Genomic DNA, 23,386 nt, shown 5'->3' on the forward strand with positions numbered 1-23,386 from the left:
GAATGCATCATGAATGTATCTCATTACCAGCCAAACACACCTGTGTGTCAGACCAGTCCTACCTTTTTAAAGGCCACAATAATATTCAATAATTATGCAAAACATAATAGTAATATACCTGCATGAATTGAAGTAATAAAACATTTCCTTCAGGTAGGAGTATCTTTAGCACCTGTTCCAAGGGCAAGTGTCCAAAGAGGGCAAACCACCAAACAATGCTTTTCTACCCCTAGGTTCATTTATTGTTCAAGGAAGATAATCTAAAGAAACCTGCAATGGGTCTCTGGGTGTGGGTCTTAGCCTTAAAGCAGAGAATACCACAGAACAGAAAAGTTTAGGTTCACCTGGGCAAATCTGCCACTCTTTTTGTCTTGTTCAATGGCAGGAAATAGGTAACTGAATTTTCATTTTCAACCTCTTCTTACAGGCACCAGTTATTTTTGCTCTCACATTTTAGAAGTGCAGATAAGATTAGATGGGCAGCTCATAAGGAACGCCTCTTTAAATGAACTAAAAAAAGCTCAAGAATAGTTTTTAATTAGGATTGGATCCAAGCTACCAATGGAAAAATCTTTCTAATATGTAGTTTGTAGTTTCATTCAAATCCATCTCTCTGCATCTGCCATTTAGATGAATCCTGGTTTGCACCTTCCTGCCAACATAACCTGAACTGATTTGTTTATCTGTGTCCATGTGAGTACATCAGTGGCATCAGGATCATATTGAAAGAGAGACATTGTTCAGACTCAGAAGGGAAAGGTAAGTTAGCAGGGTAGGTTTAAAACACAAACTCCCCCAAAGGAGCAAACTGAAAGGCAAGAGGGTGGGAAAATACCTGAATCACAGCGTGAGCAAAAATCAGGAGAAGCTGCTACCCACAATCTGAGCCTGCTCATTCTCCCCGTGATCCACAAAAGCATCAACACACGCTGAGCATAGCTTCCCCAGGAAGTGGGGGGGCTCACAGTTGCCTTGGCCTATTTTTTACATCCCTAGAAGGAAATCTCATGATGCTTATTCCGACTGGAGCTCAGCAGCATGCTGGGTCCCTGGCTCAAGAAGCAACACATCCTAAGATGTAAGCCCTGAATAAACAAACCTCTTCTTGCTACACTGACCCCTCTCCATCCCAGTGAAGCATCCTTCTTCGCATCTCTCTCTATACCCTTCTTCACAAATCTTTCTCATTGGAGACCTTCCAGCTCTCTGTTTCAGGAGGGATTTATGTGGTTTATTTATGCACTTTGTGTCTTATCTGGCAATGAAGCTTCTCCTTGTCTGGTTGTGCTAATTATTGGCAGAAGCCCCAGCTAGAAGTGACTGCAGCTGTGGCTCTGTGATACCTTATAGCCAGTCCTCTCCATGATTGTGTCAGCGTAGCCCGTAGCACCCTGGGATGCAAGGCCAAAGCTCGTACCTACATTTCCTAGCATTCGCTGTAGAATGGGAGTGATAATTACTGTGCTGTGCTCCACCAGAGCAAAAGCTACCTTGTGAGCCACTTCTGCACCTTCGTCTGGTGTGGCTAGGCTAGCTCTGCGAACTTTGTATATCTGAGATTTATTGCAGGTACTTTCCAGGAGAGGACAAGACCAGAATACCTTGCAGATCTTTCAGGTGTATCCTAAATGCTGGAAAAGAAATAATATTTTTCTACTTCTCTCTTTCTTTTGTGCTTTCTTTGATCAACCTTTGCCAGAAGCTAAACGCCTCCATTTCACATTCCAGATGAGAATTTTGTGACCTTTAAGAATGGCAGCATGCACAGAGTCCTCTTCCTTTTCCTCCAAGCTGCCATCAGATGGCTGGGCAAAGTGGAATAACCGGCCTCAAACTGCCATGGGTCCCCCACTGCCAGGATGGAGGAGTGGAACACAACAGAAAGCTGAGCAAAGAAAGTAAGATTTCCATGTAAAGATTCAAAGAGAATTCTGAGGCTGATATCAGGACAGACAATCCAGCTGTGAAAGAGTTTAAGGGTATGTTGAGGTGTATAATGATGATCTCAGCACGCTCTGCAAAATCCTTGGCTGTCGTTTGCTGTGATCGGCATTTTAAAGGTCATGCAAACAGGTTTCTAGTTCGACTTACACGAAAGGAATGAGTGGTAAGCCTCTGTCTGTCTCACGTGAGAGTGAGCACAACTGTGCAGAACCATTGCACTTCCAAGATAAAGCTTCTTCTACATTAAGGTCAAGCCTCAGCCAGTGCAGAGTGGCCTCCACGTCTGGTTGATGTCACATGCAACAGATTCAACCTTCAACCTTGCAGCTTCAGGGAAAGGCATCTGCAGCCTGTGGGAATACGTTGTGAATGCTGGAGTTTGGGCTCCAGATTTCTGAACACTCTGTGAAAACAACGGGACCTCAGATTAAGTTTGGGACCAGCATGAGCTCTTGGGCCCTGAAAGAGCTTGAGACTCCTCTGACTCAGGCACATATCTCTCTGCAGCTGTAGATTCTGGGTTCCTTCAGACAAGGGAATGTTCACTAATTGAGAAATATCAAAAAAGAAAAGTCAAAAAATACTAGACACAGAAGTTTCGGAGACAGGCAGGAGGAGGTAAGGACTCCTGATCACACATGCTACCTTCAAGGCAGTCAGTGTTGTTAGAGCCCAGTGATCTCTAGCAGTTCCTTCAGTTCTAGTCTTAATGAAAAGAAGCTCTCACCACAGCCCTAACAAAGATTTTACTAGAACTACCAAAATGCACGTTGCAGGAACACAAATGTCAGGTCTCTTCTTAAACTCTTCATATTTTATAGTTTTCAGTGGAGAGCAAGCTTCTTGCCTGACTGTAAATCACTGCCAGCCTGTCTCTTGAAGTCTGTGAATAAGTTAGTCACAAGTACAACATCCCTCCTCAGACTGGTATCCAGGTCAACATCCCGCCACAGATGAACGAACATAGGATGAGTGTATGTCTGAACTCAACTGCAGGGCTATTGTAGAGCTCTAATGAGGGTGATGAAGAGCTCTGATTACAACACAGGGCGGAATAGTATGAGGAATGTGGACTTCAAAGGAGGGTTGCATGTTTGGGTTTTTTTAGGAGAAAGGGCAGGAAACCCCTACTTTACATAAAATACCTAAAAATATGTAACATTTCCCTGTGTTTGGAAAGAGTTTGCTTTAGGGCAACATTTTTTCTCAAGACTTGCGGTGGTCTGGTCTTGATTTTCTCCTTCTGAGAGTTCCCTCGTGAACTGCTGTCATCTTGGCACTCAGGGTCAAGCACTGCCCAAAGGGTGATGTGAGGATATTCCAGCTCAGCAACGACGAGCAGCTTTCATCCACAAGACAGCAAGCAGCTCCCAGATACAGTGCAGTAATTTCAAAACAACAGAGGCTCAGATCTGCCAAATTCAAAGGCTCACAAAAGCAAAATTCAGGAATTGGGCGGAGGTGGGAGATATCAGGTAGCCAGAAACTAGTAAAGGGATGAATGCTTTTCAAAGGAAGGGGCACTGTGTTGAACTTGTCTGCTATACTGTAAATAAATGGTTCATGTACTCGCCTCCACCCTTGCCTGCTAAAAGTAGAGGGGAAACTCCTGCTGGTTTTCCTTCTTTCAGTGGTTCAAGCTACCCATGGCTACACGTAAAAGGGCATGGATAGTTAGCACAGTGGTTGGAGTGAGGCTCTTTTCAAGAAAGCATTGCTGCCTGTTTGGATCAGAAGTTTGCTCAGGGTCCTTCTGTGGTACTTCCCTCCAAGTAACCTTGGGACTGCCTAGAGCTCCTGAACATCAAGGCAAATGGTTATCACGAATAAAAAAACACCCTAATATGCTGGGTAGCAGGGTGGTGGCTGCAGTTAGCTGGTGTGGTTCAAGAGAATTGCAAGTGCAGGTGCGTCTCCATCACCCGCAGCGATGCCGTGGTGTAGAGCCAGCCAGTGCTGGGTGGGAGGAGATGAGCAGCAGAGAGCAGCCAGTGCAGGCAAGGAGCTGTGTCCTTCAGAACAGCATTATAGGAAACATCTGTAGACATCAGGAAATTAGAAGTGGTGAATACACTATCTACTTTCTGTTTCAGAGAGTGACTACAGTGAAAATAAAATGAGATAATCATTATTTTAACCTCCCCTCTGAGAAGTCCCTCCTTTGCTGTTGACGCATTTCTGCTAGCAAAGTGGGTGTGATGCTAGTGTTACATAGCATTGTTTTTCATGTCAGCTTTACCCACATCTTCCAAAAGGCATATCTTCTCAGCAGAGTAACTGCATGGAGTCTCGGTTTAACTTGATGAGGTGGAACTGCTGCTGCTGTCCTCCCAGCCTCCTGGGCCCGAAGTGGAGAAAGCAGCCTCCTGTTTGCCTCCATGGAGTTCATTAGTACCATGTCCTAACATCAACAGTACGGGCTGGAAAGGCCCCTGTATAGGAAGGGTATGTGAGCCACCTCACACTAGTCTTTGGGTGGTGTTGGAGATTTTTGAGACTTGATTTATGGCAAGTTGTTCTTTTCTTCATGCCATGGTATGTAGCTCTCAGGAGTGCCTGGCCCATCCTTGCTAAGCACTGTCTGGTGAGATTAGCAAAACCAGCAAATACCACTGTGAAAGGTACAAGTGAGATCTTCAGTCTCCCTTTTAATAATGACAATATTTGGCAATTGCCTAGTGCCTACATGTTCCCAACACTGGACGTGCCGATTCATTACAGCAGCATTACCTCAAACCTTCACGGTTAGGAGCCTCTGCTGAGAGGGCAATGTATGGGCTTGTGCATTTTAATGCATGTGTAGCCACTGCTGCATTATTAGTCCTGAGGGAAGCCAGGGTTTTATCTGTCAGGAGAGCACTCAGATCATCAGGCAGGTGCATGAGCTCCCCTCTGCCCCAGGGAACCCTGAATTCTTTGCTACGTGTTGGCATGGCTTTAACAGGCAGGCTGGCAAGTGCTCGCCCTAGCCTTGCCCTAAGCACCAGATTAAAAATCATCTCTTGCTAGACAGAACAAAGTGTTTGAAGCCCACACCCCCTGAGAACAGAACGGAGCCCAGGCCGTCCGCTTCCTAAGAAAGTGTCTTATCGCCTCTGTCAAAGGCTGCCAAGAATGGTTTGATCCAGTGCCATCGTTACCAAAAGAGGCAGCGAACTGCAGCACCTGGTCTCTGCAGGGCAGCACGTACGTAACCTCAGCCCGTACCCTACGGAGACGTGAGCAGCTCTTGGCTCTGCTGTTCAGCCACGACTTCCTGCTCAGGAAAGGAGGTGGCAGACCATTTAAAATGTAAATCAATTATTTTGTGTGTATGTGTAGTGTTTTGGGTGTCTTTGGTTGAGGTGATTGCAGAAACCCCCAGCAACACATGGGTCTCACCGTTTCCTTTTTTGTGTGAGATGCCTGATCCTGTTTGCCTGTCCTCACCATGCTCAGAGTACTCTCCCAGGGAGAGGAGTGGAGAGGAGAGATGAGGATGTGGCGCAGGGGCTATGTAACAGGGAAATGCCTAATTTCTAATGCCAGCTTGGTCTGAGCAGCAGACAACCCATGGACAGGTCAGGCGGGGCAATTCCAGGCTTGTGCAGAAGCAGCATCCTGGGCACTGGCTGAATTTTAATGTTGAGCAGGCAGATGCCTAGTGAAGCGAAGGAACTAGAAGAGTCAGGCAATGGTTGCAAGGGGTTTTTCCAGGCTGAAGCTGCGGGTTGCAGTGTTTGTAGTTGATTTAGGACACAATACCTTGCACTCAGCTACTCAAAATCCAGCACAGAAATTTAGTCTGGGGCTTCACAAGCTCCACCTTGACACTTGGTCCTCTGTGGCACACTGGTTCTCCACTACACACGTGTGTGAGGATAGCTACACTGCGATGCGGAGCAGCCCGAGGAAACCTGTAGTAAGGGATCTGAGCCTCACAATCAGTGTGTTGCATGACTTCTCATGGTGCATCAAACTAGATGCATTTGTCTGGTGCTGTGCTCACACCAAAGGGATCATTAGCCCCATCACAGCTCTGCACGAACATGCACCCAGACCAGGCATCTGCGTTTCACCTCTGTATCCGTAAGATGCAGCCATCTGGATTTTGTGGTACGGGGTACTTTGGGCACATATTAACTGAGACGACCTGTTTCCACAACACTCTTTCTAAGCAAGTCCTAAGGAAGTCCAGCACCCATGAAGCACTGATTCCCTCCCAGTGAACTGTCTTTTCAATGGGATTTCAGTCTGGTTTCTAAAGATTTTTAAAAATGTGATAATATCCAGCATGATTATAAGGGTGTCTTAAAGGCTTTGCTAGTGACACAAAGCGATTTCACATCTCAGTCACATGCATCCCCTGTTTGTTCAGCTTACCCTTCCTGCCTGCAGCTGCAGGGCTGTACCCTAACAATTGTCTATGCACAGTAACCTGCGTAAGCTCAGCAAGCAGAGTCAGATGACGGCTTCCCTAGGTCACTAAGTCAACAATATAAGAGGAAGGAGAAGCTCAAAGATGTTCAAAGTGGTAACAGTAGAACAACTGAAATGAGATTTAGTGCCAGAAGACAGACTATTCAAGAGAAAGTTCCAAAAGATACATGAAGAGCAAGGGGACTCCTATTGCAGTGAGAAGACAGGAGGCTGGGCTGAGAGGTAGGAAGGTGAAATAAAAGGCTGTTAAGTACCAGCGAGACCTGAGGCTACAGGGAGAAGCTGTGCCATGTACAGCAAGAAGGTATCATGATCATCAAGATCACTAGGTTTTTAAGACACATGACATTTGCTTGCAGACAGTGAAGAGGAAAGGGTACCAGGGCTAACCGGAGAGGGAAAAACCTACGTTGCCAACCAGGCCAGTTCCCTTACAGACAGGGAGACTGACCTGGCGGAGACAGCAGGGAAAACAGATAAGCCTCATTAAGGAGTCCAATCAATTCAAGGAAAAACGACCTGGGCCTTTCCTATAAAAGGGCCATGCGTACATAATTGCCTCATTACAAGCCCGACACAGCTGCTTGCAGACAGGCCAAGCAGCCAACATGGAAATAATTTCAGGCAGCAGGAAAAGGCTTGTGGATAAAGTAGATACCTGACAGAATGCGGTCATACCCAGCCAGCCACACAAGTGGAGAAACAGTGAAGGGAACAGAGCCTGTGCCCAAGCAAGAGTATGGCAGCCTTTCTCTGGAGCAGCTCCTTGCAAGAGGGGTTTTCCTGAAACAGCACCAACTCCAAAAACTCATCTGTGCTGGGTTTTAAGCCCAGACATACCATGCAGGGTTCTCCCTTCTGAGTCTTTGAGGTGCACTAGTGTCTCCATTCAGACCTTTGCCGTCATGAGGACAAGGCATGCCTTTTTAAAGGAGGCTCAGATATTTAAGATGCTACAGCTTCAAGAGAAAAAAAAAATACAGCAAGATTCAAAAGCTGATAGTTTATTATGTGGCTACTGTAGGTGGTGACGTATTTCAAACCATCTAACTACTACTGCAAACTGGAGCTGAGCCATCAGTAACCTTAAACACTGAGATACAAAGATGCAACTAGTTCAACAAAGATCTCTGCAATTACTAAGTCTGACTACACTAGAATACTAGATTAATGTGTCCCCTTCCTTTATGAAGTCCTGGGAACTTAGTGTCCTGCTATTTCCTTTGAGTTTGTATGTCTGTTTGAAAAATACTGGCTGCATTTATCTGGAACAAAGAGTTTCAAAAAATTACGTTTATTTTTTGTGCTCATTATAATGAGCATTTGGCCTTAAAAGAACAATGTTGGTGTTGCAGAGCTCTTCCCTCACTCAAAATGAACACCAGTGACACATCCGCAGTCTTTTTCCATCAAGTTTACAATAACTCTAAGTGGTTTGGGGGAAATACTTTGTGCCTCTAAAATATGAGTGCTGCCAGTGAGACAGAATCCTGCAGCAGAAACACTGAGCGTTCCTATTACTCAAGATTATGAAAATTTGGATTGGGATGCTGCAAACAAGGTCCCTTACTCTGAAATGCCCCATCAAATACAGCCCTCCGTTCCTCTCTCAAAGAAGGTCACAGTGAAGAAGCTAGTGGGCATCAACGTGGCAGCAGGATTTCAGTGTCATCTGAGAGCCAGTGCACCACTTTCCTAAATAATTGAAGATCCTCACTCTCTTCCAAGCAGCACCACTTTTCATTTCTCCAAACCTAAATGAGATGAACACCTACACAGCTTTCAACTTAGTTCAGGAAGACCTCTGGTTTTTCTGGTGTGTCAGGCAGGATATATAGTCCTGTTATTAACACCTTCTCTCCATCTGATGGGAGCCCTCTAGCAACAAATGCTGTCTGAAAAATTGATTGATACAACCAGATATGAGCTACTGCAGATATCTAAAAGTACAGATAATATATGTGAAAGGCATGCAGGAGAAAGCAAGGGGTTATTTCTCAGAAATTATCCATTGAATAGGTAAGTTGATGAGGTTGTGTTGTTTTAGGAATCCACAAACACTCCAGATGTGGAATAGCTCCTTTGGAGCCAAGGGCTGCTTTCCACCCCTGGTAGAGTGGTGCTGATATCTTAATCTACAGCTGACAACAGCTGTTACCAAGATGGTGGTCTGGCTGGACTGGAGTGTATTGCTTTCCGTGTGTCTTTAGCAGCTTGTACAGCCAGTATCTGGGATTTGTCCTTGAGATACTCACACTACTAGCAAATGCTTCCATGGGTGGGAAGGGTGAGATGGTAGTTCTAAGGAAGAGCAGTGATGGCCACCATAAGATGTAGGTGCTTTCACAGTGTGCTGTTTGCACCAGCTGCTTATACAAAGCTCTGTTCCTGACCGGGGCTTTCCCCAGGATCCTTCCCAGCTTCCCAATGTTTCCCTCTCAGACGTCTGTTTTTCTTATTGGTCTGGGAACTGTACACAGACTGTCAAGTTTCCCCAAATTAATTGGTGCCTCTCTGTGTGTACTTCCAGGCCTTGTTCTGAGGAGCTCTTGCTGCTCCAGAAGGATGAGGAGTGAGCTAATGGAGGAACAACCAGCAAAACCTCCCAGGCTGCCCACAGAGAGTGGGGAAATAGTGCAGTCTGCGGAACAAGTGCATCCGATCCCATGCGGGCACAGTCTCCTCCACTAAGGCACAGGGAAGAGAGATGGTCGTGAAGCCTGGGCATGCGTGTGTACTATGTCAGTGGGGAATAAAATGCATGAACCATTGTTATCATCTGATACAGACCTCTGAGATGAGCAGCTTTCTGTTGGTTAATATGTGCCTTGCAGAAAAGCATTATTTTAAGCCATCTGAAGTGTTGCTTTAAGTGACTTGCATAGCCCTGTAGCTGTAGACACGATGTGTGGCTGCACCGTGCTCTTGCCTACAGGCATGGAGATGCTTGGGCAGCTTCTCTGAAGGAAACAAGCTCTGAAGGCTGAGTGAATGGATCTGCCCCTGTAGTAGGAAAGGTCTCAACCTGATGAATCACCTTTCAACTAATAGTTTAGCTTCTCCCTTGCTTGCCTCACATGGGGTGAAGAAAAAAGCCCTGCTTTTAGCAGAGGTCTGAAATAAGATGAACTTCAACAGAAGACTCAGATATAGAGATACTTCAGGTAGGATAAGGAAGGGACCACTCCTGGACTGACAGAGTGGTTAAAGAGGATGGATGAACTTTAAGCAGGCGCATATACAGTATGTGTTAATTACCTAATTTGAATAGGTCAAATTAGAAACTGAAGTCACTGAACTGTCAAAGGGACGCAGAGAATGCAAGAAGCAGGGGCAATTCAAACCACTTCTGATACCTGCTGTAGAGTAGACTGAGATACACTCCCCATTTAAACTGAACATTAGAGAGAGTCTAGTTGGGGATTCAACTCCTCTTAATTTATCATGCTGGAAATATAAAATCAGAAGGGTAAATGAGCCTACACAGAGCTCCCAACTGCTGCAGAGTCCAGGACTCCTCAGTTAGGACTGTGCTATCTTTGTAACACATTGCTATTAAATTAGGTCTACACTGGATACAGGCGGGTCAGAGAAGGAGGCTCCTATTTATCTGAGCCAGGAATTTAAGTCTAAAAAGATACGCAGATATGGAGTGGAGGAAAGTGATAGTAAGCACTCAGCTAGCAGCCAGTTTGAGGTGTGAATGCTAAGCTATATCCACAGAGGTGTCTTTTTCGCTGGACCCTGAAGGGCTCAGCGGCCCCAGCGGCACTGAGGATCCAGGTCTGCAAAGCTGCTTCCTTGGCAGCTGCCCTCCCTTCGGCTCCATCTGGAGTCTCCAGTTTGTGAGACCACTGAACACCTGGCCCTGTGCTGGGCAAATGGATCCATGCAGCTGTAATTTGCTGTTATGTTTGAAAATGCCTGTCTGAATTTTCAGCCCAGTCTGGATCGGCTGTAATGATGCAGTAGAAATTTAATGATTTCCATACGTAAATGACTCTACTGTACACCCTAAGGAAAACACACACAAGCAATTCCTAAACTGCAGCTTGGCCTTTGTCATGTTTTTTTTTTTTTTTTTTTTTTCTGTGATCTGAGAAAGATAATTATCTCTGCTTCTGAGTTAACCTGCTTATAAAATTCTCCCAAGAACCCTGTAAAGGAGAAACCCAATGTCTGCAGGCGTTTTGAAATAGCCTACCTACTTCAATGCTTTATTTCTTTTTCCTGCTGGCTGACTGAAACTCATTTAGATGTTCTTTCTGTGGTAAGAAGGGGGACTAAGTTCCTCCAACCTCAGGCACGGTTTCGCCAGGTTAAAGCTGGGCCACCGGAACCAGGTGTCCAGGAAGCGTGGGTTCAGTGCCGGCACGCCACTTGCTTAGTGAGTAAATCAGCAGTAGGAAGCTCTGGCCAGCATGTCACTGAATTCATAGACCTTAAAATGAGAGGTGTTGACAAGAAAAATTATATTGAACTTACAAGAGAATGATCCAGCAATTTTTGAGTTCTGGAGCAGAGACAGAAGAAAAAAAGTATGACAGTTTCATTACTTGATAGATTTTCTTTTCCACGGTCTACAAAAAGAAAAGGCTTGCAGCTTTCAGCTTTGAGATTCTACAGACTAAACTGCTGCCTGCTACAAAGGTTCAAAGAGCTGCTGTAGATGATGCAGGCTTCGATTTGCTGGATCAGGGCATGAATACAGGGGCTGGACCCTGTGAGACTGGACCTTGAGCATCACACTCCTGAGCAAAGCCCTACAGGGCTGGCACAGAGACCATTGCTGGTGGGTCACCCACATCAGACACCTGAGGTCAGAACTGGAGTAGTGTGAGATGCCAGCACCAAGGGCAGGAGGCTGGGGTGGGAGGGCAGGATTAAGGAAGGTGAGACCCGTGCTCAGTGCATGCAGAGGAGAAGGAGGAGAGGGGCTGAGAAGAAATCCCCAGGTGGCTGTGGGCAAAGGCTTCTTGAGCTGTACACAGCAAGGGTTGATATTACATAAGACTGGAAGTCCTGATGTGAGTGGAAGAGACGACTTTGCACTGAGCTGGGAAATGAAAGAGAAGGAGCTGTTTCCTTTCTGTAGGGGTAACCTGTCTGGCTTGTTACCTTGATGTATCCTGCCATGCTCCAGAATATTCTGCAATCCATTCCTTTTCTCCCACTCCGTCCTCTTTACAGACACCTGCTGTCTAGAGGACTGGTGTGCATGCCTGTATTTTTTTTCATGGACAACCCCTCTGCCTCTCACTGGGAATGAATATCTTGAAACAATGAAAACACTGGGTTTTCATGAGGGGACAGTGTTGACAACTCTGTGCACTTTGTAAAGACTAAGTGGGAAACCAAATTATATTGCACATTTCACAAGTTAAACACACGCTCACTGTAGGGCCCAAGGGGTGAAATTCCTAGGAAACCTGGTACACAAGCTCAAGTGTGTGTTTATGAAAACAGGGGACCCGTTTCATCTGAACTTACATCAGGGGAACATGGCACTCAGCAGAAAGGTATTTCAAGACAATTGACTTGAATAACCCATGATTGCTGCTGCAGTAGACAGTTTTAAGGGATAAAGAAACACATTTTTAAAAGGGAAGAAAGAATAAACAGAAAATTGGTTTTGTGTTTTACACAGGCAATAAAAGAACAGTTCCCAGACTCTTGCAGATATGATGTCAATTTATTTTGAACTAAGCTTCCCATAGACAGAAGTTCCCATAGCAGGAAGGAATCATAAACACTTTGGGGGTCTGATGCTGAATAGCCACCAGCTTCTGCTAGCAGCCCCACACGTGGAAGAACTGCCGAAACAGTACTGCAACCATTCTGGTGGCCCTATCAATACTATTGCTTGAATGCAATAGAAGATTGCTCCTGCCATTATCTTTCTAATGCTCTGTCCAGTCTATTTTTTAATCTGTCATGGGAAATAGGTTTCCACTACATTTGGTTTCCGCTACACTATTCCAAACCCTGCTAGACCCCACCGTTAGAAGTCCTTCCTGCTATTTGGTGAGATATACAGCTCCCCTTTAATTGGATCCCATTATTCCTAGGTGTACTGCTTTTCTGATGCACTAGTTCTGTTTCCTCTGTGTTAAAAGTTTGTCCTCTGTCTCACTATAAAGCCTCACTGACTTGTTTAACTCCATTCTTCTGAGTCAGCTTTCCTTCTCCTTTGCATTTTTGTGTCTTTCTCTGAACAACAAGTCATTGGTCTACACCTTTAGGTACTGAGGCTTTCCAAACGGCACACGTTAATTCTCTGTGCCTGAAAAGCTGTGATCTATGTGAGCAATAAATTTCTTGCCTTAAGAAGCAGCATGTGGTTCAGTGATAGAGGATGAGGGAAAAGTATTATGTTTTGTGAAGTACTTCAAGATGCTCAGAAAAGCACCACTGCATGCCATAGCTACCAACTTGTACAAAAGCACAATCTGAGCCCTGGCCCGATCACGCTGAGAGCATGCATTTGAGAAGCCTGAGATGAACAGTGGCTTTGTTGAAGCTGCCAGTGGTAAATCAGTATCCTTTGCAGATTGGCCACTAGTCATCCACACTGACCAAAACACTGCATGCATCTCGTTACAAAGGGTAAACAGGTTTATTTACGTAAGGACACTTGTATGCAAAAACTTGCTTACCACCTTGCTGCCTGTTGTGTGGGTTTTGAGCTCTTTTAAAATTTTATGAAGAACAAAAGGAAAAGGGCATGCATACGTACCAGCTGCCAGTCTGGCAAGTGAGGTCTGGGTCTTTGCTTTTAACAAGTGATGTGCTCATATCTGACAAGAATTTGGTCTAGTGTCTTTTTTCTTTCTAAAGATGAAAACTTCATTTGGCACTAATGAGGCAGATAAGCCTCATCCTTGTCAGTACATTACCAGGACCCATATACTGACGATAAGATATCATAGAGATATGCCTCAGACTTGATGCTCATGTAAAAGTGTTTCTGGCATAAGACTCATAGCTGGATCTGCTGTGGCTTGAAGTGAGACTTAAATCCATGTCTGTGTGAGACTCCACAAGAATAAAGTGCCCTATGCCTCTGACAACAGCTAGGTGTGAAGCAACTGTGCAGTAAATGTGTAATAATAACTTCTCCTTACGCAACAGATCTCCTGTCTCTAGACCAAACTCATTCTTATGCACGCTGTGTTGCAAACTGCTGAAGGCATATAATTGTCTGTACAAGTCACCAAGACAAGCTGTGTCTCTGTGGTATTATAGCACCTGCAGGTAGCAAGAAGGCTTCATCAGTAAAATAGAGAGGTCCTCCAAACAGGTTCTCTTGCTGCTGGGTACAGCTGCCATCTCAGATCCCAAATTCAGGCTGTAGAGTTGGTGTTTTAGGAAAAGGAGCATCCACCTCTCTACAACTGTTAACCAACCACGTGGAACAGAAAGGAAAACCACCCCTAGTTTGTATGGGCTTGGTCATTTCCATGATGAAAACCAGCAGTTTCCTAGAAGCACCTATCGATAAAGCAATGCAGATGTTTTCCCTTGTTCTTCAGATAAGCAAACCCTGGGAATGTATGAGAAGGTATACATAATATGCTGCTCAACAGTAACGCGTCCTGCCAGTTAGATTGTGGAGTACAGGAAAGAAGGCTTTTCCAAAATGCTGCCACCATGATCTGGGATACTCAGACAACCAAAGGTTAAAATGGGCAGTGAGGGAGAGGAGGGGTTCAGAAGAATCATCCCTCTCCAGTGACACAGGGAAAGCTTTAATTCTGCAAACCATTTACTCTGGGGTCTCTGCTAGGTACAAGAAAGGGTCACAGCAAGACCATGGGGTTTGGTTTTGTTCCTTTCTGTCCTCCAAGAGGGAGGCCTCATCCTGTCACTGGGATGTGGAAGGCTTCTAAACCTGATCCTTTCCAGGATCCTCTGCTGCAGGCATGCTATTTACTGTCAGGCAGGTCCTAAATCTGCCCAGACCTGAGGTGAAAAACAGGGTCATATGGTACCTCTCCTAGTATACTTAAATACTTTTCCCTTTATCTACACAGACACTCTGTGTGAATGTATCATTTTGATGAGTTTGGGAGGAAACACTGAAAACAAGTGTATTTGAATGTTCTGTTAAGCAAAAAGAAAAAAAGAAGAATGGAAAAGAAATGATTTAACTTTTGGAATGAAAGCCAAGCAGCAGAGCTTCCTGAGAAAGCGAAATTGTTTCCTGGCAGAGCTAACCATGGCATAATGCCTGTACTTAATCTTGGCTTCACAGCTGCAAGGGTGGGCAGAGGCTTCGCTCAGCCCAGCTCACCTCTGCGTGGCTTACTGTCCTGCTGCTCTGAGGACCATAATGGTTACAGGTATCAGCCCCCTTGCCTGCACAGTACCAAGTACCCTTTCCTCCATCCCCTCTGCTTCAGTCCTCTTGGGTGACAGGTCACATATCCTTAATGCAGTTTTTCTAGGGACAGGCTACATGCCTATGCTGAAAGAAAGCTGCCCTGTAGTTTGGGCAAGGGCATCATTCCTCGTGGCTCCTGGAAGGATGCAGCCATAGGGATACTGAACCTGGAAATGAGCTCAGTTGTGATGTCTGGCTGACCACAGCACAAAGGAAGAAATGGCTCTGACCTCGCCTGTTGAGGGAGGGAATATGTTTGAACCCCAGGAGGTTTCTGCAGCCTCCCACTGAGACAGGGAACAGAGTACTCAGAAGAATTTTCTCCATGCTGCTCTGCTGCTCGCTAGAGGAGTGGGGCAGGACCTGAGGCCTCTCTGTGGTATTCTCACCTTGACACAGAAGGGAACTTTACTGAAAGGAGCAGTGGCCCCATCACTCCCCAGATGTTCCAGATGACACGGTGCTGTAGGGAGAGCACAGCCTGGGGCTGGAGCTGTGTCCAGTAGGTTGCCCAGAAGGGAAGTGGTGAAGTGAGCAGAGAACTGCTCTCAGCCTTGGGAAAGATTTCCTTCTTCTGAGCCAGTGTAGCAACAGGCAAAATGAAGATCTAGCAGGAGCTAGTTGCAGAAAAGAGACATGGGAATGGAGATGACACAGAAAGAAAAGAAATCTGTTGGTAGGCACAGAGTGGAGCCTTCCCAAAATAAACCTGGTTGCTGCACCTTCCCAGCTTAGGGAACCCATCACACCATAGGGAGAAAACAAAGTGAAACAGTCTTGGATTGCTTCCCCTTGCTGTGCAAGCAAAGTTCAAATGCCTCCATGCTCCCAAGCTGCTACAGAGGCTGGAAGAGGAGTGCCATGGCAGCTGTTGAATAGGGGCTGCAGAAAGCCACAAACACTTTCAGTGGGTGCCTTAACTCACAACATCTGCAGCAAGGTTTGGTACAGCTATGGGAATTAGACAGCTTCAATCAGCTCTGAAGGTGTAAACTAACAAAGCAGCACAATAATTTCTGATCCTTTTTATACCGTGAGTGCAAATAAGGTTTAGTGGCTGCTTTTTACAAGTGGCTTAGCTTTCATCAGTGCCAGCTTTACACATTTTTGATATGAACTCCTCATGTTAACTGTCATGATATCAGCTTCACGATTTCAAGTTCCTTTCATCAGTTGTAACACTGGAAAGAAAACTGATTCTCAAATCTATCTTGCATCAAGAGGTTGGTCTTCACAAAAAAACCCTCCAAATCTGAAGTTCAGCAGACTCACAAAATTACATGAACTGCAAGAATAGGGTTTTGCTGCCTTTTTCTCCCTTTTCAGGATCTTAAATCATTGCAGTCACTGCTTTCAGTGTGGCACGTTCCTGACAGCAGAATGGCTAAGACTGTAGGTACTAGCCCCTAAGGAGCAGCAAAACCACACTAACCACTCTAAGAAAGCAATCCCAGCTATCTTGCTTCTGTAGGTCTTTCAAAAACAGGGTCTTCCCACCAGAGAGGTGATGGAAATCAGCTGGCTAGGTCAGCCCTCTGCCCTTTTTTCTCTAATACTCGTAATCCTCATGTGTCCCACTAGAGCAAAGAGCTTGCCAGTTAGGCCAGCAGGAAAGCACAGAGCAGCGCTGCCCGCCAGTGATGAAGCAAATGGGGAAATGACAGAACTTCTCGTTCCTGTTGCACAGGACCATTAAATCTGTTTTTCAAAGCAAAAAGCTGTAGCGAGTCTCTGGGTCCTGCTCATGCTGTCTGTGAGAAGCTCTCAGGAAGAAACAGAGCAGAGACTTGACAGGTGGGAACTCAAGTCTTTGCTCTTGACTCTATTTTGGTCGAGTATCTTCTTACCTTTGGGACATTAACCACCTTTTTGGAGGGTTGGGGCAGGAAGGGAAGACCAAGTGCACTACTTAAAAAACGTCTTGGGAGTTGAGATGTTTTAAAAATAAGAATGGATGCGGCAATCTACAGATGATCAGAAAACAAGGTAACGTGGAAAGAGTGGGAAATAGAGCTAAAGGGACAGAATCAAGAGCAGGAAACTCACAGGTTAAATACTTCAGAGAAGCTTCCTGACTGTCAGACCTGCTGTATGTGTCACACGTGTCTCCCAAAAGGAAATGGCAGGTCTGTCCCTTTCTACTCTGAAACACCGCTGTGGCAGACAACAGAAAATACTTGAGGAGTGCAGTCCTCTGTGTGTGGAGAGGAGAGGGGGTGGGGGGGAGTCCTCAACATGGCAAAATATCTGCTTCAGATAAGTTAGTCTTTGCTCCATATGTGGCTTACTGTGCACAGCAGTTACAACAAATTAAGAGCACAACTCCTTTTCCCCTCTGAGACATCACAGGATACTATATAGCAAAAAAGAATAAAACAAGCATTAACAGTTACTGATCCAGGCTCTGTCAAACCTAAAAACCTGTATAAAACTATGTATTTGTGATGCCACACGTAGTCTGTGCTGAGCTGGGCTGATCACTGGTCCTTCTCCACACCAAAATCTGTTTAGATAGTTTGTTGAGGACACTTCTTGTAATGAACTTGCCTGATCTCTAACCCTTGCCTGTGGGGCAGGCCAGCACAGATAACACGGACTGCGATGTTAGCACCTGGGCGTTATCAGAACTGCCCAGCTGAGCTATGCGCTGAAAATCTTCAAAGAAAAATTGTAGTGGTGCCTCAAGCACACCGTTCCCTGGCTTTGTTGCATGTCCTCTGCTGTTGGGGCTGCACTGACACAGAAAAAGGCTTCTCCGGGATGATAATATAAAGTGTTTAGTAAGATCTGTGTTTAGCTGAGAGAAATACCGAAAGTCCTCTTTCGTCATGTGAGGTTTTGCCAATGTTGTAATCGCCTTTCTACCTCCTGTGCCCCTCCTAAAAATAATTTTTTTCCTTTGCCACTTAAACAACTGTTTGAAAAGCTAGCGAATCCAGCCTGACATGAGTGAAGCAAGCACCATCGCTCCCATTGCATATGAATGGGAAAAGAGGCAAAGGGAGGTGAACTGCCTTGCCCAAGAGAGTGCTACACAGGAGAAGGCTTGGATTTAAATGCCAGGGAAGCCTGACTCCTGTCCACCAGCTGTGCCCACTCAGAGACAAGTGCTCCGACTCTCCTGAAGCATGGGACACGCAGCATGGAGGAAAAGGCACAGAGGAAACCCTCTGGGGGTGTGCTACTCGTTCACCTCGCCGAAGCAATGCTTCTTGGGTCCTCTTTCCTGAACCAAAATGCTCTACTGATAATGAAAGTGAGACCGTCCAATCCACGTGGAACAGGGGGGACACACTGCTTAGGGTCCAAATCACAGCTGCTGCTGCATGGGTTGGGTAGGAATCAACGCCAAGGAGCCCACTAATGCTGTACGGTTTGTTCACTTCTCCTTATGTCCCCATTTCTACTGAATTTCTAAAATCTCCTTTCAAAACAGTACCATTTAAAATGTAACTCCCACCTCAGAGACTAAAAAAGTAAATGGCAGTCCTTCCTCATTCCCCTTTCACAGATGTAATTTCTCCCCATACCATCCCCTACTTTCCAAATCTGGACTAAAACCCACAAAATATTCTGAGGTGCATGGCAGGGGCTGGGGTGGGGGGAAAAAGACATTTCTCTGAATCTCAGCAAAGAGATATTTTGAGCTGCCTTTAGTGAGAAATTGCTTTGCAAGGTGGAGCTAATGCAGATCGAGGAGCCAGTCACAAGCTAGTGGAAATAAAAGTTTTCTTTACCTCCATGTCCTGCAAGAGAGAGGTGTCCTCGGGGCAATCTTTCTTCCCCACCCCTTTCCCTCTTATCTGTGGGAAAACTTCAGCCGAGCCAGAGCAAAATCGCGCCGCTGTGGAGGGTATGTAATATCCAAGCTCCTGCTCAGCTTGAAAAGTGACAGAGCCCAGCGAGTGGCCCTGCACTACGAACAAGGAAGAAGGGCGGGTGGGTGAGAGGAAGGGAGGGAGGGGAGAGGAGGGGGAGGCAAGGCAATCAGGGTTTAAATTTAGACACAAATCTAAACAGATACTGTCCTTCCCAGAGTGCTGGGCTCATGAGACAACAAGCAGCAAACTCTGCTGCTGTGCCCAAACTTGGGGACACCACACGTGCATTTTCTCCCTTCCTTTCTTTCTCCCCTTCATATTTTCTATAACCTTATCTTTAACTCCCCCCACACACACACACCCCGTTTTGCCTCTATTTCTCTCATTGCTTGCAGTTGCTCCCCCAGTGTCTCTGCCTGGATCTCTCCCCTGTCCGTGCTTCCCTCTCCAAGTCTGCAGGGTCTCTTTCTTGTTGTTTATTTGTGAGGAGGATCTTTTTTCCTCTAACTGCAGCTTCCCCTCTCTCTTCCTTCACACTTTTAGGTAATTTCAATCAGCAGTGGAGTGTCTTTAGAGTGGTTAGAGAGGCAGAAGAGGAGCAGAGTGAGGGTTATTACTCTGAACAGAATTTAAGGCTTTAGCATCCTGGTGCATGGCTGGGACTTCCAGGGATGACAATAATACCAGCAGCACTACTCTACTGCCAGGTGATTCCCCAACAAGAGATCAGGGCTCCACTGCAAAGGGCACTACACAAATGTGGGCACAAGCAGAGGGTCCCCATGCAAGGTGTCACTGTCTAGCTGTAAAGCAGGACTAGCTCTTCCCACCTTGAATTTGTGTTTCACGCTACCAGGTCAGAAGGTGGAGGATGTTCTTCTCTCCCTTCACAGGGAAGGACAGACTTGTGCACTGGAAGTGAGAAGTTCCACAGTGGTAGAAAAATTCAGATGGGAAAAAAATAAGCCCCAAGAATGTTTTGGTACAGTTTCCCTTTCCATTCTGATCACAGTGTTGTAAACTAGACATCTCTTTTAACAACTGTTGCATACGCTCCTTCTCAAGAATTTCAATCCCCACCTCTTGAGAGCAGGGTGGTGCAGAGGAATTTGGAAACACTCCCTTTGTCTTCTGCTGGCTTCCTTGCCTTGCATACAGCTGCAAAGTGACACAATGTCATGTCGTCATTTTGGGATGATACCTTGGGGGCAGAAGAGGGTTAAAGCATCTTTTTTGAAAGAGATGCATACTTTTCCTTTGCAGGGTTTCACAAGTCCCTGCTGGCTATGGCAGAAAACACTCCAGAATGGATTTAAATGTGGCCATCATGATATCCCAGATTATTGTTACCAATAAATCGTCTCAACATAGTTGTTCTTACAGTATAGTTAAGTGTTGCTGTACTGCATGCTGTAGGACTCCTGTGGAATTAGCAAATTTCAATAATGATCTCATTATCTCCCACATTCAATATACAATAGTTACTTGATCTTTAGCCAAAAGAATGATAGGCTGAGTTGCTGCAATCTGGAGATAGGGCAAAAGGACGAATTAATCTTCTGTTGCTGAAACACTGGATTAGTTGAAACCTCTCTGCTGTAAGGAACCAGAAGATACTGCAACTATAGATGTAAGAAAATAGATTAAAAATCTAAAAGAAATTAAAAAATCAAACTCCTTCTTGATTGGAAATCCTACTGATTTCTTAAAGCCCTGACAATGGTACACTAGGAGAGGGGCTAGCAACTGAACTGGGAAGCAGGGTGAGGCAGGGTGGGCAGGGTGCCTGGGCTGCCCATGCTTTGCCTGCTGTTGGGACAGAGGGAGGATTTCATGGTCAGGGATTTCACTGTGGGCATTGGTCACAAGTGTCATTTTCAAAATGGCTGCCATGTACACACCATCAAAATCACATAGCTCCAGTGGTTGCTTCATGCTGCTCAGTATTTTCTTTCTGCTTTCAGGCGTTATACTCCGCAGAGGAAATTGTTTGCTTAGGTCTACATAAAAGGAAACTGCTAGGCAGACACAGTATCACTTTACCCGTACTAATAAAGCAAAGGTAGTTGCAGCTGCCCCACCACAATTTTTCACTCTATTTCTGCTCCCAAGTATCTTGCCACAAGGCAAATCTTTCCTGCCAGCAGGATTCCCAAATGCCATTGCTCTGAGCACGGTACACAGGACTCAGTTCGTTAATGCTAAATCTTTCTTCCTGAAGGGGAGAGGAGAGAACACACAGAAATACAATCTATATTTTTCTCCAGACAGGAAGACATGAGGTGTGGACCTGTTCTAGACTTTCTTGTTTCTGGACTGAAAAACACTAGAAAATCCGAAACAAACAACCCACATGGTTTAACTGCAAGTACCTTGTAACACATGTTATTAAGAAGGGTTATACTGAGGAACTGGGTGTTTTACATGATGTGTACGTGCAAGTATGAATGTGAGATATTTTAGAGTATGAGTCTCTGCACCTCTGCGTATCTCTGTTTACAGACCTTCGGGGATATAGCAGTGTCTAGGAGACTAACTTCTTCGTATATGCAAAAAAAAGTTTCTACATCTGTTCTGCTCAGGAGGAAAAAAATGCAGTCATCACAAGTGCCATTAAAACTGACTCTAGGGGGAAATTTCATTTGAGTGAGAAAATGTTGTGGACCCCTGATCCTTTTCAAGACAGGGGTGAGGCCAAAACAAGTTCGCTTCAGGCCAAATGACTGGTACTCCTGCTACAGGGAGCATGTGGAAGAGAGGTGCAAGGAAATCCTTCATTCTGACATGCCTGCAAAAAAAGGTACATAACTAGTTCTGCCATGCTCAGAAACACCATGTGTAGTATTTGCTGGCCTTTTGCATTTTGGCTATGAAGTGTGGACAATGGGGCCGCCACAGGGTGCTAGATCAACAGAAAGGAGATGCAGGGATATAGCAACTCTGTTCAGAGACCACTCAGGAAAGAAAGCTTTTGAGGTCATCTGAAACTTTGTCTCTGATATTTGTGTCCGCGCAGCTACCTCATTTGGGTGTGTCTGTGTAGGTGCCAAATCTGGGAAGGTATGTTTGTCAGGGTGGTGTCAGGATGAGCAAAAGGAGAGGGAGCTGTGGGTCCCTCAAGATAGATTGAATCTGTGTGCTTTGTTAAGGCATTTGTTGAGGGTTTAGTAGAGCTCACCTGTCAGTGCCAGTATCTGAGATTGTGCTGTCTGTTCTCTGTCTGGCTTTGGCTGCTGCTATCCGCATCATTTTCCAGAATTCATGCTATTAACCACCAGCTGTTACCATGTTGGGCTTTTGACCCCCTGAAAATGGGGTCTCAACCCTTCCTGTTCCCACCCAAGCAACTCAATTCTCAACTCAAAGAAAGGGGGATAAGGTAACCACAGAAAAAAAGCATTTGTATTTCAAAGATCAATCAATTCTAAAAGCCAACATCCTGTTTTGGGTTAGGTTTGCAGATCAGCCTCTCCAACAAGGGCAAGCTGGCAGGAAGTGAACATGAACAGCGTTTTATATGGGAAACTCGCTTTTTGAACCCACCATTCTGCTAATGGTGTTCAGAAGTATCCGTTCCCGCCGAGCCTGCCGTCGCCCCTCAGCACTGAACTAACGCTGCAGACGCTAAGCCTCACCCTGCTCTTCAGGGAGTTATCAGCAGGAAATGAAGTCAGTTGGAACGCTTTGTACCATCGACAGTTTTTGCTCTAATTCTGCAGCTGCAGTGAAGCACATCTGAGAGCACAAACGCACACACGCACACACACGTGCCAGCACCCGGGCATACACGGACCAGCGTGCCAGGCACTGTGCAATCCTGGGAACTGATGTGCATGGGAAAGCCCCCTTACTAGAGATGCTTGAATTAAGTGAAAGGACACAGTTATAAGCGATTCTCGCTAAGCTGTATTGAACAGGGAGTGTGAGACTGTGCGTTGTGCGGTAGCCACATAAAAAGTGATCAAGATTAACTGAAAGATTGAATCATTTCACATGTTCCTGACTCTCATCCTGCACCTGAGTGCTAACATCATGGTTAAGATTAACCAGGCTTCTTAACTCCCAGGCTCCAGGCAAAAGCCTGTCCCTAAGAGGAGTGAAGTTAGGAAAATGCTGTACTGTAACAGGGAGCATTTCACCTGCAATGCTTTGCCTGAGTGGCTCTGCTCGTAGTAATGAGATCACACTGAGGTAGACCACCCTCACTCATACCAGGCCACCTGGGGCTGCTGGGTGGTGTACAGGTAGCTACTGACATCTCTTGCAGCACTTGAATTTCTTTGGAGACCTCTTCTTTCACTGCTGATCTGCCTGACTTCAGAGAACAAACTGAGCTGGAGTATTAAGAGACATGGCTGCATCACATTATATTAATATAGTGATGGGACAAATATTACTGGTGTCAGCCACTGACAGCTTGCTTCTAGACTGAACAATTCCTCTACCAGTTACTAGTTTAAATACACAACAAGGCCTAATATAAACAAACAAGAAGTTACAGTCAGAACATGGGTGCTGACACAATTCCAGGTATCTGTGCTGGATACAACCATGTTTTCGGTTATGTTGTTCTCAGGCCAGTGCTGCTGCCCATCTCTTAATGTCCTAGAAAGTCATGTCACAGCTGGCCCTTGCAACAGCTTCCTCAGCATGCAGTCCAAGCTCCGACTGAACAGCAAGATTTCCTGACTGAAAATGGAACAACATTTCTGGGCCCTAACAGGCTACGCACAGAGAAAGCTTGCCTTGCCGCTGCCTGTGTGGTGGCTGTTAAAAAGGTAAAAGGACTTTTAGCTCAATACCAGGCCAGCGCTATATT

The 23,386-nt window shown here is 45.6% G+C and overlaps 1 protein-coding gene across 1 annotated transcript in view; it reads right to left on the reverse strand.

Moving 5' to 3' along the window:
- RCSD1 (RCSD domain containing 1) overlaps nucleotides 1–18,655 on the reverse strand; it is a 34,977-nt gene extending 16,322 nt beyond the window's left edge. Inside the window, exon 1 of the mRNA XM_074857175.1 lies at nucleotides 18,484–18,655. Coding sequence (XP_074713276.1) covers nucleotides 18,484–18,489 — 6 coding nt within the window. The 5' untranslated portion in view covers nucleotides 18,490–18,655. The remainder of the gene's footprint in view (nucleotides 1–18,483) is intronic.
- Nucleotides 18,656–23,386: the final 4,731 nt, after the last annotated feature.

Source organism: Strix uralensis, chromosome 2 (genome assembly GCF_047716275.1).
Source record: "Strix uralensis isolate ZFMK-TIS-50842 chromosome 2, bStrUra1, whole genome shotgun sequence".
Classification (NCBI taxonomy): Eukaryota; Metazoa; Chordata; class Aves; order Strigiformes; family Strigidae; genus Strix; species Strix uralensis.